The 17,500-nt window shown below is 53.5% G+C and overlaps 2 protein-coding genes across 2 annotated transcripts in view; one reads left to right on the top strand and one right to left on the bottom strand.

Annotated features, from left to right (window-relative positions):
- Positions 1-1,191, top strand: part of timm9 (translocase of inner mitochondrial membrane 9 homolog) — a 1,940-nt gene extending 749 nt beyond the window's left edge. The window contains exons 2-4 of the mRNA XM_083924243.1: positions 1-29; positions 474-569; positions 694-1,191. The exon at positions 1-29 is cut by the window's left edge and continues 25 nt beyond it. Coding sequence (XP_083780369.1) covers positions 1-29; positions 474-569; positions 694-828 — 260 coding nt within the window. The 3' untranslated portion in view covers positions 829-1,191. The remainder of the gene's footprint in view (positions 30-473; positions 570-693) is intronic.
- Positions 1,192-1,462: 271 nt separating this feature from the next.
- arid4a (AT-rich interactive domain 4A) overlaps positions 1,463-17,500 on the bottom strand; it is a gene marked incomplete at its 5' end in the record, with an annotated part of 16,888 nt that continues 850 nt past the window's right edge. The window contains 18 exons of the mRNA XM_083924515.1: positions 1,463-3,301; positions 3,645-3,791; positions 4,119-4,265; positions 4,872-4,976; positions 5,157-7,118; positions 7,192-7,254; positions 7,338-7,539; positions 7,626-7,707; positions 10,037-10,195; positions 11,180-11,409; positions 11,541-11,853; positions 12,125-12,222; positions 12,760-12,854; positions 13,246-13,318; positions 15,152-15,330; positions 15,409-15,476; positions 15,678-15,757; positions 16,050-16,065. Of these exons, the coding sequence (XP_083780641.1) occupies positions 3,198-3,301; positions 3,645-3,791; positions 4,119-4,265; positions 4,872-4,976; positions 5,157-7,118; positions 7,192-7,254; positions 7,338-7,539; positions 7,626-7,707; positions 10,037-10,195; positions 11,180-11,409; positions 11,541-11,853; positions 12,125-12,222; positions 12,760-12,854; positions 13,246-13,318; positions 15,152-15,330; positions 15,409-15,476; positions 15,678-15,757; positions 16,050-16,065 (4,123 nt within the window). The 3' untranslated portion in view covers positions 1,463-3,197. The remainder of the gene's footprint in view (positions 3,302-3,644; positions 3,792-4,118; positions 4,266-4,871; positions 4,977-5,156; positions 7,119-7,191; positions 7,255-7,337; positions 7,540-7,625; positions 7,708-10,036; positions 10,196-11,179; positions 11,410-11,540; positions 11,854-12,124; positions 12,223-12,759; positions 12,855-13,245; positions 13,319-15,151; positions 15,331-15,408; positions 15,477-15,677; positions 15,758-16,049; positions 16,066-17,500) is intronic.

Raw genomic sequence — 17,500 nt, 5'->3', positions numbered from 1 at the left:
CTGTGTCTGAGTCCGACCAGATCAAACAGGTAACTATGAAATATAACACATAAACTTTAATGTGTAAATATTTAAATAATCTTTAATAATAAACTGGACTCCTCCTCATCATCATCATCATCATCAGTGTTTCAGGAGCAGCAAGAAAAACTTTCTGTTTCTGTTTATTTTCATCTTTTCTTTGTTGTTTTGGTTTAAAAGTGAAACTTTAACACAAATGATTCTTTTGTCTGTTTTTATTTTCACCCCGTTGCTTTGTTGTCTTCATGTTTCCACATTAATTATTATTATAATAATAATAATTATTAATGTGACGCTGCTGAGGTGGAAAATGTGATTGTGATTTAAAACGTCACATTTTTGAGCATCTGGTTTTTCTGTGGACGTAAAGAAAACACGACTTTAATAACGATGATATTAATAATAACGATGATATTAATAATAATATTAATATTAATTATTATTGTTCCCAGTTTAAGGAGTTCTTGGGGACGTACAACAAAGTGACGGAGAACTGCTTCATGGACTGCGTCAGAGACTTCACCAGCCGGGAGGTGAAGCCGGACGAGGTGAGACGACCTTCAGCCATTCAGCGTCACAGCGTGAACATCCTGCGCTGTGATTGGCTGTCGTCACTGTTTTAATAACAATAATAACAATAATAATAATGATAAAGGTCGTGTTGTGTTTCAGTCGAGCTGCTCGGAGTCGTGTCTGCAGAAGTATCTGAAGATGACTCAGCGCATTTCCATGAGGTTCCAGGAATATCACATCCAGCAGAACGAGGCTCTGGCGGCTAAAGCCGGGCTGCTGGGACAGCCCCGCTGATCCGGGCCCAACCGGTCTGACCCGGGCCCACCCGGTCCGACGTGGTCCGACCCGGTCCGACCCGGTCTGACGTGGGCCCACCCGGTCCGACGTGGTCCGACCCGGTCCGACCCGGTCTGACGTGGGCCCAGGTCCTGGCCCTGCAGGTCCGGCGTCTCCACGTTGGACAAAGACTCTGAACAGAATCCACATCTGCAGGTCGAGGCTTCGCTCTCTGCGGCGGCGTTCGGTCGAGCCGCATGTGTGACCTCACAGCTGGTGTCCCACAGCATCATGGGAGATGTAGTTTACAGCAGGACTGGTCCCTGATTTTGGTGTTTTTTGTTGATTAAATGTTGTTTTTCTTCATGTCTGGAAATAAAAGCTGGTCACAACAAATGTTTCAGTCGGAGACGAACTTTGATCAACAGGTCGTTTCCTCACAGCTGCAAAATAATCCACATTATTTAAATATTATATTTCTAAACCCTGATAAGACAGTGTTAACTGCTAGCACGATGTTAGCTCTGATAAAACAGGGTTAACTGTTAGCAATATGTTAGCCTAGCTCTGTAACAACAGAAGGCTAAACTGTTAGCATAACGTTCAGGACGCAGACTCGTGGAAACATATTTATAAACTTTATTAGAAACAGAGAGCTGTTTATTGTTTATCTGTTCTCAGAGGAAGTGTGTGTGTGTGTGTGTGTATTTACAGTTGTTGCTCTCGAACCGCCGCTAGCAAAACACCACATAGAAAAACAACATAATACAACAGTACAAACAGTCTTCTCTTAAAAAATATTATAAATCATTCTTTACAGGCTGCAAAACTCAAATACACGACGTGTGTTTCTTTCTTTTCTTTACGCAAGATTTTATTTACAAAACAAACGTTAAGGAGCCGAAACCGCCGTCTGTCACCGCCACACAGGACACCACAGAAGAAGAGTGAGTCACAGAAGAAGAGTCTGAGCCTCACACGGGGCACCACAGAAGCTGAGTCTGAGCCTCACACGGTGCACCCCAGAAGAAGAGTCTGAGTCACAAACGGGGCACAACAGAAGCTGAGTCTGAGCCTCACACGGTGCACCACAGAAGAAGAGTCTGAGCCTCACACGGTGCACCACAGAAGAAGAGTCTGAGTCACAAACGGGGCACAACAGAAGAAGAGTCTGAGCCTCACACGGTGCACCACAGAAGAAGAGTCTGAGCCTCACACGGTGCACCACAGAAGAAGAGTCTGAGTCACGAACGGGGCACAACAGAAGCTGAGTCTGAGCCTCACACGGGGCACCACAGAAGAAGAGTCCAAGTCTCACACGGGGCACCACCAAAGAGTGAGTCTCACACGGGGCACCACAGAGGAAGAGTCAGTCGGGGAGAAAAGTCAGAATTGGACGTACGGAAGATCAAATCTGCCAAACTGAAGAAACTAAAAATGAGACGTGACGTTATTCAGAAACAGGAAGTCACTAAAATAAATAAATCAAACCAAAGTGGAGACAGGAAGCTGAACTTTAGACTGAAAGGGAATTTAAAAAGTAACAATGACGACTTTGTAAAACTTATAATTGAGTCAATCATCAAATGAACTCATAACATAAATTCACTGAATTAATATTAGGATATTAATATTTAATATTGTTGAGATTAAAAAGTCGATTTCAGTGAAAAATTAAAACTTTAAGACTTCAAACGTCATTAAAGTTAAAACCATAAAACTTTATTTTTCAATCGAACAAAAACAAACAAAAACGTTTTATTAAAAAAATAAAATTAAAGTGATTTTAAAGGTTTTAATGTGAATCCAGAGTTTTGTTTGCTGTTGACTCTGGTGGGCGGGGCTTAAATATGTCAGACGCGTTCCCATTGGCCTGAACTGACGTGAGTGACGGCTCCGAACATCAAAGGTTTATTTTGTTTTTGTCTCAAATCAAAACTTGTTGGCAGAAAAAATCTTCCGTCTTTGTTTTGAATAAATAAGATTTCATTGTTTTCACTTCCTCTCTGGCTGTGACATCACTGCCTGTTTTTGTTTGTTTTTACCAAAATAAAAGCTCTGATTTCATATAAAAGAGCAGGAAGTTTCACAGCAGGAAGTCGGGAAACAACAAAGAGTGGAAAACCTAATTTGCATAAAGAGCTACTGACACCTGGAGCTTTATTTTGAAAGGCGCTGAGCAGGAAGTGAAGTCTGTGGCGCGACAGACGGCGGATTTTTCTCTCCTCAAACAGGAAGTCAGTCCACAGGTGAGGGGGCGGGACTAAGGTCAGGTGGAAGCCCCTCCCCCTCTCACCTTTTGTTTTTTCCCATCATGCCTCAGAGCTGGTCGAGTGGGCGGAGTCTGTTGGTGACACGGGAGTGGGCGGGGCCGTGTGGGCGTGTCATCACCTGCACTCCACGGCGACGGTGTTCTGAGCGGGCGACGCCGACGACGGGCTCATCCCTGTGTCCGAGGAGCCCGAGGAGGTGGACGCCGTCGTGTTGGACACTGAGACACAGGAAACAGGTTTAGAGACAGGAAGTTACCGAGCGCCCGCACCTCCCAGCATGCACTGCACCTCCCAGCATGCACTGCACCTCCCAGCATGCACTGCACCTCCCAGCATGCACTGCACCTCCCAGCATGCACCGCTCCTCCCAGCATGCACTGCACCCCCCAGCATGCACTGCACCTCCCAGCATGCACTGCACCTCCCAGCATGCACTGCACCTCCCAGCATGCACCGCTCCTCCCAGCATGCACTGCACCCCCCAGCATGCACTGCACCTCCCAGCATGCACCGCTCCTCCCAGCATGCACTGCTCCTCCCAGCATGCACCGCTCCTCTTACCTTCCCTCTCCTTCTTTTTTAGCCTCTTCCTGCGTCTGTCGATGGACGCCACCTCAGACTTGAGCGTCATGTAGTACTTCCTGATGTCCTGAAGCTTCTCCTGCAGGAAGGAGATCCGCTCCGAGCTCGACATGTGGTCCAGCTCGTCTGAGGACGGACACACACACGGAGACACACACACACACACACACACACACACACACACACGGAGACACACACACACGGACACACACACACACACACACACACACACACAGAGACACACACACACGGACACACACACACACACACACAGAGACACACACACACGGACACACACACACACACACACAGAGACACACACACACACACACACACACACACACACACACACACAGAGACACACACACACGGACACACACACACACACACATCAGTACCCATACTGGTCAGAGCTACAGGGTCTACAGGTCTGGTCGTGGATCGGGTCTGTACCCAGCTGCAGGGTCCACTTGTACGTCCTCTGGGGGGAGAAGTTGTGCTTGTCTTTGCTGTGAGACGACGGAGACGAGAGGCAGCGAGTCTTCGGGGTCTTCGGGGCCAGAGACGGACGGGACTGGTCCTCACTGTCGCTGCTGTGACCTGAGGGGAGAGAGGAGTCAGAGGACCAACAACGTGCTGAGGGAGTCCAGACCAGGACAACGTCCTGAACATCACTCTACAGGACTCTACAGGACCCTCCAGGACTCTACAGGACCCTCCAGGACTCTACAGGACCCTCCAGGACTCTACAGGACCCTCCAGGACCCTACAGGACTCTACAGGACTCTGCAGGACCCTCCAGGACCCTACAGGACTCTACAGGACTCTACAGGACCCTCCAGGACTCTACAGGACTCTACAGGACCCCCCCAGGACTCTACAGGACTCTGCAGGACCCTACAGGACCCTCCAGGACTCTACAGGACCCTACAGGACTCTACAGGACTCTACAGGACCCTACAGGACTCTACAGGACCCTCCAGGACTCTACAGGACTCTACAGGACTCTACAGGACCCTACAGGACCCTACAGGACTCTACAGGACTCTACAGGACCCTCCAGGACTCTACAGGACCCTCCAGGACTCTACAGGACCCTCCAGGACTCTACAGGACCCTCCAGGACTCTACAGGACCCTCCAGGACTCTACAGGACTCTACAGGACCCTCCAGGACTCTACAGGACCCTCCAGTTACGGGACAAACCTGCTCCGTTCTTCTCCATCTTCCCCGGCGTGCTCAGTCGCTTCTGGCTGCGCTTCTGCTTCTTAGGCACCGGACTCAAGTGACAGTCCATCATCCTCTTCTGACCTGGGGTCAAAGGTCACAGGGTCAGAGGTCACAGGGTTAAAGGGTCAAAGAGTCAAGATCACAGGGTCAAAGGTCACACAGTCCCAGGGTCAAAGGTCACACAGTCCCAGGGTCAAAGGTCACACAGTCCCAGGGTCAAAGGTCACACAGTCCCAGGGTCAAAGGTCACAGGTGTCTCACCTCTGTCCTTGGCGTCTTGCAGGGAGGTGGAGGAGGAGGAGGCGCTGCCGTCCCCCCCGGGGCTGGAGTCTCCTTCCTGCTCCCCCCTCGCCGCTTCCCTCTCCTCCTCCTCGCCAGCGCTCCTGGGCGGGCGCAGCTCCTCGGGGCAGGAGGCGGCGGCTGTGAAGGGCCTGAGCTGAGGCTGGGGCAGGTGGGGGGAGGGCAGCGAGGCATGGAGGAGGGTGGGCAGCGGGGGCGGGGCTATCTGCGGCTCCCTCATCATCAGGAGGAGGTGCTCCGGGCCCGTGGCGGGCTTCTCCTTCTCGTCGGGGTCATCCAGGTCCACCTCGTGGCAGACCAGCGCCTCAGGGCCGATCTGCGGCTCCAGCTCCTCTGGGGGGGAGGGGCCCGGGGACTCCGGGGCGGGGGGAGGAGTCCCGGCACGCACCTCTGGCTCCTCGGTGGCTCCGCCTGACAGACGCTTCTCTAACTCCCGCCTCGGCGTCTCGTCCGCGGGGCGGGGCCAGTCCGCGCTCCTCCTCTCTGACTCCCCCCTGCGGAGAGGGGAGGAGAGGGTTTTGGGTGAGGCTCCAGCGGCCATCTTGGACGGGGAGGGGAGGGTTTTGGGGGAGGCGGCCTCCTCCGGCCTCCTGTCAGGGCGGAGCTTCTTGTCCGCCGCTCGCTGCTCCGCCGCTTTACGTTTGAGCGCGGCGCCGCTCCTCTCCTCCTCCTCCTCCTCGTCCTCCGTGGCCGAGTCAGTGTCGGAGTCGGCGGCAGGAGACTCGGGGGGGAGGCGCTGGGTGGGGAGGCAGTGGAGGACCACCATCGGCTCGTCCTGTCGCTTCAGCACGCTGCGGGGAGGAGACAGCATGTGGGCGGGGCCGGGAGCACAGGAGAGGATTCTGGGAGAAGTCTCAAAGCTCATCTCTCTGAGGAGCGTCCTGCGACCTTTGACCCTGGGGGGCGACAGAGGGATGGGCCTGCTGTCCTCTTCTGCAGGGACGGGCGGTGGCGGCGGCGGCGGCTGCGGTGGTGGCACCTGCGGCGGCACCTGCGGCGACGGCGAGCACACCTGCTTCTCAGGAGACTCCTTGTTGCCGGGCGTCGGAGAGGCCTTGTTGCCGGGCGTCGGAGAGGCCTTGTTGCCGGGCGTCGGAGAGGCCTGGTTGCCGGGCGGTGGAGACATTTTGTTGCTCGGCGGAGGAGAGGCCTTGTTGCCGGGCGGTGGAGACATTTTGTTGCCGGGCGGCGGAAGGGTGGTCTTGTTGCCGGGCGTAGGAGACGCCTTGTTGCCGGGCGGAGGAGTCATCTTGTTGCCGGGCGGAGGAGACATTCTGTTGCCGGGCGTAGGAGACGCCTTGTTGCCGGGCGGTGGAGTCGCCTTGTTGCCGGGCGTCGGAGAGGCCTGGTTGCCGGGCGGTGGAGTCATGTTGTTGCCGGGCGGAGGAGTCGTCTTGTTGCCGGGCGGAGGAGTCGTCTTGTTGCCGGGCGGAGGAGACGTCCTCCTGGGGGACGTCTTGGCCAGCACTTCCTGTCCAGCAGACATCTTGATTGCCTCTTGGACGGACGCCGTCTTCATGACCCGCGGCTCCGGAGGCGTCTTGTTCTCCTCGTCCAGGTGAACGAGCAACATGGCGGCTTCTACGGCCGGCTCCTCCTCCGGCTCCGCCTCCTCCTCTCCTGATTGGCTCAGGGGCTTGTCAGTCGTCTCCTGAGGCGTGCTGGGGCGCGGCGGCTTGGCGTCAGGCTGCTCTGTTGCCACAGCGACAGCGTCGTCGTCTTTAGCAGCTGGTGTGACATCAGTGACCTCGCTGGTCTGCTCCTCCTTCACCTTCACCTCCTCCTCCTCTTCCTCCTCCTCCTCCTCCTCTTCCTCTTCGTCCTCCTGGCAGGGCGGGGCTTCAGTCCTCCCTCGCCATGGCGATGGTTTCTTATCAGGCGGGTCTTCTGATTCGCTGTCCTCGGATGAGTTCCCAGAATCCTCTGCAGGGACAGAGATGATTGGTTAATGACTTGAGTTAAAGTGGTGACGACAGGAAACAGGAAGTGCGCTCACCGTTGGACGCTCGGTCGGAGTCGTACGCGCCCGACGTCGTCCTGGTCCTCCTGCGCGGCGTGTCTGCGGAGAACACGCGTTCAGAATCATCGACATTAACCACCAACACACCCGTGACCCGTCTGAGCGCGCTCAGTGACCCTTACTGTCTCCGTTGGCCATGCTGGACGCCGTCTCCGGCCTCTTGCCGTTGGGACGCCTCTCGCTGCTGGGCGTTTTGGAGACGCTGCGTCCCGCCGAGGCCGTGGGCGGCGTCCGGGTCTGCGGACGACCTCGCTTGGCGCCCGGGGGCTTCAGCGGCGGCACGGACGGCGGCTTGTCTTCGTCTCTCTCCGGATCGTCTTTGTTCTGTTGAGACAGACGCCGTCAAACCAAACAACAACAACCGCCATTTTGTTTCTGTCACAACAGCAGGAAGTGACATCACAGCTCACCTTCACCTTCTTCCTCCGTCTCTTCTTCGTCCCTTTCTCCAGAGGCCAGATGATGCGGTCCGCCTTCACCCACTCATCGTACCTGCGGAGCACACGGAGCTGCGTCAGACGACCTCCACCTCCACCTCCTCCACCTCTCTACCTTTACTCTCCTCCACCTCTCTACCTTTACTCTCCTCCACCTCTCTACCTTTACTCTCCTCCACCTCTCTACCTTTACTCTCCTCCACCTCTCTACCTTTACTCTCCTCCACCTCTCCACCTTTACTCTCCTCCACCTCTCCACCTTTACTCTCCTCCACCTCTCTACCTTTACTCTCCTCCACCTCTCTACCTTTACGCTCCTCCACCTCTCTACCTTTACTCTCCTCCACCTCTCTACCTTTACTCTCCTCCACCTCTCTACCTTTACTCTCCTCCACCTCTCTACCTTTACGCTCCTCCACCTCTCTACCTTTACTCTCCTCCACCTCTCTACCTTTACTCTCCTCCGCCTCTCTACCTTTACTCTCCTCCGCCTCTCTACCTTTACTCTCCTCCACCTCTCCACCTTTACGCTCCTCCACCTCTCTACCTTTACTCTCCTCCACCTCTCTACCTTTACTCCACCTCTCTACCTTTACTCTCCTCCACCTCTCTACCTTTACTCCACCTCTCTACCTTTACGCTCCTCCACCTCTCTACCTTTACTCTCCTCCACCTCTCTACCTTTACTCTCCTCCACCTCTCCACCTTTACTCTCCTCCACCTCTCCACCTTTACTCTCCTCCGCCTCTCTACCTTTACTCTCCTCCGCCTATCTACCTTTACTCTCCTCCGCCTCTCTACCTTTACTCTCCTCCGCCTATCTACCTTTACTCTCCTCCACCTCTCTACCTTTACTCTCCTCCGCCTATCTACCTTTACTCTCCTCCACCTCTCTACCTTTACTCTCCTCCACCTCTCTACCTTTACTCTCCTCCACCTCTCTACCTTTACTCTCCTCCACCTCTCTACCTTTACTCTCCTCCACCTCTCTACCTTTACTCTCCGCCTCTCTACCTTTACGCTCCTCCACCTCTCTACCTTTACGCTCCTCCACCTCTCTACCTTTACTCTCCTCCACCTCTCTACCTTTACTCTCCTCCACCTCTCTACCTTTACGCTCCTCCACCTCTCTACCTTTACGCTCCTCCACCTCTCTACCTTTACTCTCCTCCACCTCTCTACCTTTACTCTCCTCCACCTCTCTACCTTTACTCTCCTTCACCTCTCTACCTTTACTCTCCTCCACCTCTCTACCTTTACGCTCCTCCACCTCTCTACCTTTACTCTCCTCCACCTCTCTACCTTTACGCTCCTCCACCTCTCTACCTTTACTCTCCACCTCTCTACCTTTACTCTCCTCCACCTCTCTACCTATACTCTCCTCCACCTCTCTACCTTTACTCTCCTCCGCCTCTCTACCTTTACTCTCCTCCACCTCTCTACCTTTACGCTCCTCCACCTCTCTACCTTTACTCTCCTCCACCTCTCTACCTTTACTCTCCTCCACCTCTCCACCTTTACTCTCCTCCACCTCTCCACCTTTACTCTCCTCCACCTCTCTACCTTTACTCTCCTCCACCTCTCTACCTTTACTCTCCTCCACCTCTCTACCTTTACTCTCCTCCACCTCTCTACCTTTACTCTCCTCCACCTCTCTACCTTTACTCTCCTCCACCTCTCTACCTTTACTCTCCTCCACCTCTCTACCTTTACTCTGCTCCACCTCTCTACCTTTACTCTCCTCCACCTCTCTACCTTTACTCTCCTCCACCTCTCTACCTTTACTCTCCTCCACCTCTCTACCTTTACTCTCCTCCACCTCTCTACCTTTACTCTCCTCCACCTCTCTACCTTTACTCTGCTCCACCTCTCTACCTTTACTCTCCTCCACCTCTCTACCTTTACTCTCCTCCACCTCTCTACCTTTACTCTCCTCCACCTCTCTACCTTTACTCTCCTCCACCTCTCTACCTTTACTCTCCTCCACCTCTCTACCTTTACTCTCCTCCACCTCTCTACCTTTACTCTCCTCCACCTCTCTACCTTTACTCTCCTCTACCTCTCCACCTTTACTCGCCTCCACCTCTCTACCTTTACGCTCCTCCACCTCTCTACCTTTACTCTCCTCCACCTCTCTACCTTTACTCTCCTCCACCTCTCTACCTTTACTCTCCTCCACCTCTCTACCTTTACTCTCCTCCACCTCTCCACCTTTACTCGCCTCCACCTCTCCACCTTTACTCTCCTCCACCTCTCCACCTTTACTCGCCTCCACCTCTCTACCCCAGCTGACGGAGGACCCAGCTGACGGAGGCCCCAGCTGACGGAGGCCCCAGCTGACGGAGGCCCCAGCTGACGGAGGCCCCAGCTGACGGAGGACCCACCTGACGTTCCAGCCGTAGTAGTGCACCAGGTAGAAGTGCTCCCCGTTGTCCACGTCCGTCTTCTTGATGTGAGCCTCGTAGATCTTCTGAGTCTTTCCTTTGCCGTACTTCACCCGCACCTTCGTCCCCGTCACCGAGTCGCCGTCCTCCTCGTCCTCGCTGCACACACACACACACACAGAGACACACACACACACACACACACGCACGCACACACACACACAGAGACACACACACACAGACACACACACACACACACACACACAGACACACACACACAAAATTTAATTTAACGTTAAATAGTTTTCCCTCCATCTTTCTAACCAGCTTGATGAGCTAACGCCGCTACATTGGAGCTAACGCCGCTACATTGGAGCTAAGGCAGCTACATTGGAGCTAAGGCTGCTACATTGGAGCTAAGGCTGCTACATTGGAGCTAAGGCCGCTACATTGGAGCTAAGGCTGCTACATTGGAGCTAAGGCTGCTACATTGGAGCTAAGGCCGCTACATTGGAGCTAAGGCTGCTACATTGGAGCTAAGGCTGCTACATTGGAGCTAAGGCTGCTACATTGGAGCTAAGGCTGCTACATTGGAGCTAAGGCTGCTACATTGGAGCTAAGGCTGCTACATTGGAGCTAAGGCTGCTACATTGGAGCTAAGGCTGCTACATTGGAGCTAACGTCTCCTCCATAGAAATGAATGGAGCGGTTTTATGACGGATCATGTGACGGTTCTTCAGACTGATCCAGATCCAGATCCAGAAACAACCGGACCAGTTCCCAACAGACAACAACGAGACACAGGACGTACAGGGACCTGTCCCCAGACCTGCAGCCTCTCTACCAGGAACAGCTGCTGGGCCTGGGTCTGGGTCTGGGTCTGGGTCTGGGTCTGGGCCTGGGCCTGGGTCTGGGTCTGGGCCTGGGCCTGGGCCTGGGCCTGGGTCTGGGTCTGGGCCTGGGCCTGGGCTTGGGTCTGGGTCTGGGTCTGGGCCTGGGCCTGGGTCTGGGCCTGGGCCTGGGTCTGGGCCTGGGTCTGGGCCTGGGCCTGGGCCTGGGTCTGGGCCTGGGTCTGGGCCTGGGTCTGGGCCTGGGCCTGGGTCTGGGTCTGGTTCAGACGGATTCAGATGGTTTCAGTCTCACCCGTCTCCCGTCCTCCTCTCCCCCTCCTCGTCCTCCTCGTCTTCGTCCTCCTCCTCTTCCTCGTCCTCCTCGTCCTCAGATCCTTTCTCAGAGTCGTCCAGTCTCCTGTTGCTGCGTCTCCTCATGTCCCTCTGCTCCTCCACGGGATCTTCAACACCTCCGTCCAGACCGGAGGGACACTCTCGGTCCCTGTCCGTCCTCGGCTGGAGCCCCACGCACCTGCTTCTCCCCTGGGGACAGACAGACAGACGGACAGACAGACAGGGGGAGAGAGAGAGACAGGGGGAGAGAGAGACAGGGGAACAGACTGTCAGTGTCTCTCACCCTTTCAGAATAAAAGCATCGGTGTAAAGTGTCTCACCCTCGGGGACGACTGTCTCTCCTTCACTTCCTCCTTCTCGCTCTCACTCTCTGACTCCTCCCCCTCCCCCTCCTCCCCCTCCTCCTCCTCCCTCTTGTCATCAGCAGACGGTGGCGGCAGCGGCGGCAGTGACCGTGATGACGGGGGCGGCAGTGGCCGTGATGACGGTGGCGGCGGCGTGGAGGGCTCCTTAAGCTCCGACACTGCCGGCTTTGGATTGGCCGGTGCGGTGGGGGGGCGGGGCTTGTTGTGATGGATGGTTCTGAAGGTGATGGAGGCCGAGCGGCAGTACTCCTCGAACCCGTACAGGTACCTGACGGAGGACACAGGCGTGGTCAGGTGTGTGTGGTCAGGTGTGTGTGTGTGTTCAGGTGTGTGTTCAGGTGTGTGTCAGGTGTGTGTCAGGTGTGTGTACAGGTGATGTGTGTACAGGTGATGTGTGTACAGGTGATGTGTGTACAGGTGTGTGTGTGTTCAGGTGTGTGTGTGTTCAGGTGTGTGTGTGTGTACAGGTTATGTGTGTTCCGGTGTGTGCGGTCAGGTGTGTGTGTCAGGTATGTGTTCAGGTGTGTGTCCTCTCGTACTTCCTGTATGCCGTCTTGACGTTGTAGGACGCAGCAGAGTTCAGGACGGGGATCCCCAGATCCATGTAGACCTGCTTCCACACGGTGCCAGACTCAATCTGCAGGACACGACACAGGGTCAACAGGAAGTGACATCACAGGACGCACACAGACAGGCAGACACGACACAGGGTCAACAGGAAGTGACATCACAGGACGCAGGCAGACACACACAGGGTCAACAGGAAGTGACATCACAGGACGCACGCAGACAGGCAGACACGACACAGGGTCAACAGGAAGTGACATCACAGGACGCAGACACACAGACAGACAGGGTTAACAGGAAGTGACATCACAGGACGCAGACAGACAGGCAGACACAACACAGGGTCAACAGGAAGTGACATCACAGGACGCATACAGACAGGCAGGCAGACAGACAGACAGACAGGCAGGCACACAGACAGGCAGGCAGACAGACACACAGACAGACACACAGACAGACAGACAGACAGACAGACAGGCAGGCACACAGACAGGCAGGCAGACAGACACACAGACAGACACACAGACAGACAGACAGACAGGCAGACAGACAGACGGACAGACGGACAGGCAGACAGACAGGCAGACAGACGGACAGGTGTCCTCACCTTGTGGCAGCCTCCCTGCTGAAACACCAGTCTGAAGAGCTTGAAGAGGTTCAGGTCTTTGTAACCCAACACTGGAGGCTTGTTGATGGGAGTCCCTGGAGGACAGACAGGCAGACAGACGGGTCAGGACCAGCACCAGTGTAGAGAGAGAGACAGGCAGACAGACAGGTCAGGACGAACACCAGTGTAGAGAGAGAGACAGGCCGAGAGACAGGTCAGGACCAGCACCAGTGTAGAGAGAGAGACAGACAGACAGACAGACAGACAGACAGGTCAGGACCAGCACCAGTGTAGAGAGAGACAGGCAGACAGACAGACAGACAGGTCAGGACCAGCACCAGTGTAGAGAGAGACAGGCAGACAGACAGGTCAGGACCAGCACCAGTGTAGAGAGAGAGAGAGACAGACAGACAGACAGACAGACAGGTCAGGACCAGCACCAGTGTCCTGTGATGCTCCACTCATGAGTCCAGCAGAGCGTCTCACCTCTGTCCTCCATGAACTTGTAAAGCTGCTGCAGGAAGAAGTCTCTCTCCTCTGGATCAGGCTCCTCCTCCGGCTGCACACAGACAGACAGGTGAGAGAGAGAGAGACAGACAGGTGAGAGAGAGAGAGAGACAGACAGGTGAGAGACAGACAGGTGAGAGACAGACAGGTGAGAGACAGACAGACAGACAGGTGAGAGACAGACAGACAGACAGGTGAGAGAGAGAGAGAGACAGACAGGCAGGTAAGAGAGAGAGACAGACAGACAGGTGAGAGACAGACAGACAGACAGGTGAGAGACAGACAGGTGAGAGACAGACAGACAGGCAGACAGGTGAGAGAGACAGACAGACAGGCAGACATAGTTAGCACTGAGCCTTGTTCTTGCTCTAGCTCCTCCCTGCTCTGGTTAGCTCCTCCCTGCTCTGGTTAGCTCCTCCCTGCTCTGGTTAGCTCCTCCCTGCTCTGGTTAGCTCCTCTCTGCTCTGGTTAGCTCCTCCCTGCTCTGGTTAGCTCCTCTCTGCTCTGGTTAGCTCCTCCCTGCTCTGGTTAGCTCCTCCCTGCTCTGGTTAGCTCCTCCCTGCTCTGGTTAGCTCCTTCCTGCTCTGGTTAGCTCCTCCCTGCTCTGGTTAGCTCCTCCCTGCTCTGGTTAGCTCCTCCCTGCTCTGGTTAGCTCCTCCCTGCTCTGGTTAGCTCCTCCCTGCTCTGGTTAGCTCCTCCCTGCTCTGGTTAGCTCCTCCCACAGACTCAGCTGCAGCCTGCTGAGCGTCCTCTGCGTCCGTCTCCTCCGTGTTTCTGTCCGTACCCTGAAAGCTGACGGATGCGTACAGATACGGAGCAAACGCTGCAGTACCACCTGAGACCGTGGGGGCAGTGTCGAGCACCGTGAACATCAGGAGCGAGCGAGTCATCGAAGCCCCGACAGACGTCCTGAAACATCGTCGGTCGTCACTTTGTCTCATCTGTCAAACCAACGTGAGGAATTCTCCGTCCACACTCTGGGACGTCTTTAGTGTCTCACAGACCACCGCCGTCTACAACGCTGCCGCCATTTTGACTCAGGACGCTTCTCTCCTCCATCGCCTCCATCTTTGTTGGGGTCAAACTTTACTGGAGGCACTTTTGAATGTGAGCGACGCCCTCTAGAGGAAGTTTGGATCAACGTCCAACCTGACATAAAAACGCTAGTTTCTGCCCTGATGCTAAATGAAGCTAACACTAGCTTCTGTCCTGATGCTAAATGAAGCTAACACTAGCTTCTGTCCTGATGCTAAATGAAGCTAACACTAGCTTCTGTCCTCATGCTAAATGAAGCTAACACTAGCTTCTGTCCTGATGCTAAATGAAGCTAACACTAGCTTCTGTCCTGATGCTAAATGAAGCTAACACTAGCTTCTGTCCTGATGCTAAAAGGAGCTAACACTAGCTTCTGTCCTGATGCTAAGTGCAGCTAACACTAGCTTCTGTCCTGATGCTAAAAGGAGCTAACACTAGCTTCTGTCCTGATGCTAAGTGCAGCTAACACTAGCTTCTGTCCTGGTGCTAAAAGGAGCTAACACTAGCTTCTGTCCTGATGCTAAATGCAGCTAACACTAGCTTCTGTCCTGATGCTAAAAGGAGCTAACACTAGCTTCTGTCCTGATGCTAAATGCAGCTAACACTAGCTTCTGTCCTGATGCTAAGTGCAGCTAACACTAGCTTCTGTCCTCATGCTAAATGCAGCTAACACTAGCTTCTGTCCTGATGCTAAATGCAGCTAACACTAGCTTCTGTCCTGATGCTAAAAGGAGCTAACACTAGCACCTGGTCTCAGACCGCCGTGGGAACGACCCGTCAGGTGACGCCTGTGCGTGTTTCTCACTGGTTGTGATTGGACGAGTGAAACGTGGCGTTCTCTGACCCTCACCTCCTCCTTTATGCGTTTCTTCTTCTTCTTCTCCTCCTCGTCCTCCTCCTCTTCATCGCTCTCCTTCTCTTCATCGTCCTCTTCGTCGCTGGAGGACGAGTCCAGGATCTGGCTCATGTCCATCTTCCACAGGTCGGGGATCTCGTCCGTCCTCAGGAACGCCCGCGCCGCCTCAAAGCCTGGAGAAGGACACGGAGTTAGGAAAGGGCAGAAGAAGAGTGGTGTCCTGGTGCATTGTGGGAGCTGCAGTTCCTCACCTCTCCTGCTACAGAACTCAGTGCTCATGAAGCTGAAGACGTGGACGTGTCTCCTCGCCACCGTGTAACTGCAGGAGACAGGAGACAAGGAGACGAGGAGACGAGGAGACAAGGAGACAAGGAGAGAGGAGACAAGGGGAGAGGTGACAAGGGGACGAGGGGAGAGGAGACAAGGAGAGAGGAGAGAGGAGACAGGAAACAGGAAGTGAGTCACAGCTGACGGTTTCCGGTCGTAAACAAAAAAACAAAAATGAGAAAAACAAACTTACAACTTTGCGTCGTTGAAGGATCGGACGAGACACTGGTCCTTCTTCACCAGCTGCTCATCGTTACAGCTGGGAGACACCACCTGTCAACAACAACAACAACACATGTCAACAACAACAACAACACCACCTGTCAACAACAACAACAACACATGTCAACAACAACAACATCATCGTTACAGCTGGGAGACACCACCTGTCAACAACAACAACAACACCTGTCAACAACAACAACAACACCTGTCAACAACAACAACACATGTCAACAACAACAACACATGTCAACAACAACAACAACATCATCATCATTACAGCTGGGAGACACCACCTGTCAACAACAACAACACCTGTCAACAACAACATCATCATCGTTACAGCTGGGAGACACCACCTGTCAACAACAACAACACATGTCAACAACAACAACACCTGTCAACAACATCATCATCATCGTTACAGCTGGGAGACACCACCTGTCAACAACAACAACACATGTCAACAACAACAACAACAACACCTGTCAACAACAACAACCCATGTCAACAACAACACATGTCAACAACAACAACACCACCTGTCAACAACAACAACACATGTCAACAACAACAACAACACCTGTCAACAACATCATCATCATCGTTACAGCTGGGAGACACCACCTGTCAACAACAACAACACCTGTCAACAACACCTGTCAACAACAACAACATCATCGTTACAGCTGGGAGACACCACCTGTCAACAACAACAACAACACCTGTCAACAACACCTGTCAACAACAACAACATCATCGTTACAGCTGGGAGACACCACCTGTCAACAACAACAACAACACCCGTCAACAACAACAACACCTGTCAACAACAACAACCGTCAACAACAACAACACCTGTCAACAACACCACCTGTCAACAACAACAACACCTGTCAACAACAACAACACCTGTCAACAACAACAACAACACCTGTCGTCAACAACAACACCTGTCAACAACCCCACCTGTCAACAACAACACCACCTGTCAACAACAACAACAACACCTGTCAACAACCCCACCTGTCAACAACAACACCACCTGTCAACAACAACATTAACACCTGTCGACAACAACACCCGACAACAACAACACCTGTCAACAACAACACCTGTCAACAACAACAACATCACCTGTCAACAACAACACCCGACAACAACAACACCTGTCAACAACAACAACACCTGTCAACAACAACACCTGTCAACAACAACAACAACACCTGTCAACAACAACAACACCTGTCGACAACAACAACACATGTCAACAACAACAACAACAACACCTGTCAACAACAACACCTGTCAACAACAACAACACCACCTGTCAACAACAACAACACCACCTGTCAACAACAACAACACATGTCAACAACAACATCGTTACAGCTGGGAGCAACACCTGTCAACAACAACTTCACAATAAAAGTCCATCAATGTTGTCCAAACTTCAGCCCTTCACAATAAAAGCCCATAAATGTTGTCAAAACATCCAGGACCAAACGCCAGACCTGTCAACAACAACAACTGTCAACAACAACAACAACAACGTTTACAGCTGGGAGACACCACCTGTCAACAACAACAACACCACCTGTCAACAACAACTTCACAATAAAAGCCCATCAATGTTGTCCGAACATCCAGCACCAAACTTCAGCCCTTCACAATAAAAGCCCATCAATGTTGTCCGAACATCCAGCACCAAACTTCAGACCTTCACAATAAAACACACAGGTTCATATTTCCACCCTGACTCCAACACTTCCTGTCGCCCGCGCAGGAACACGC

This window comes from Echiichthys vipera, assembly GCF_963691815.1.
Source record: "Echiichthys vipera genome assembly, chromosome: 12".
NCBI classification, from domain to species: domain Eukaryota; kingdom Metazoa; phylum Chordata; class Actinopteri; order Perciformes; family Trachinidae; genus Echiichthys; species Echiichthys vipera.
Note: the sequence above shows the minus strand (reverse complement) of the source record. Positions and strands in the feature narration are given on the sequence as shown.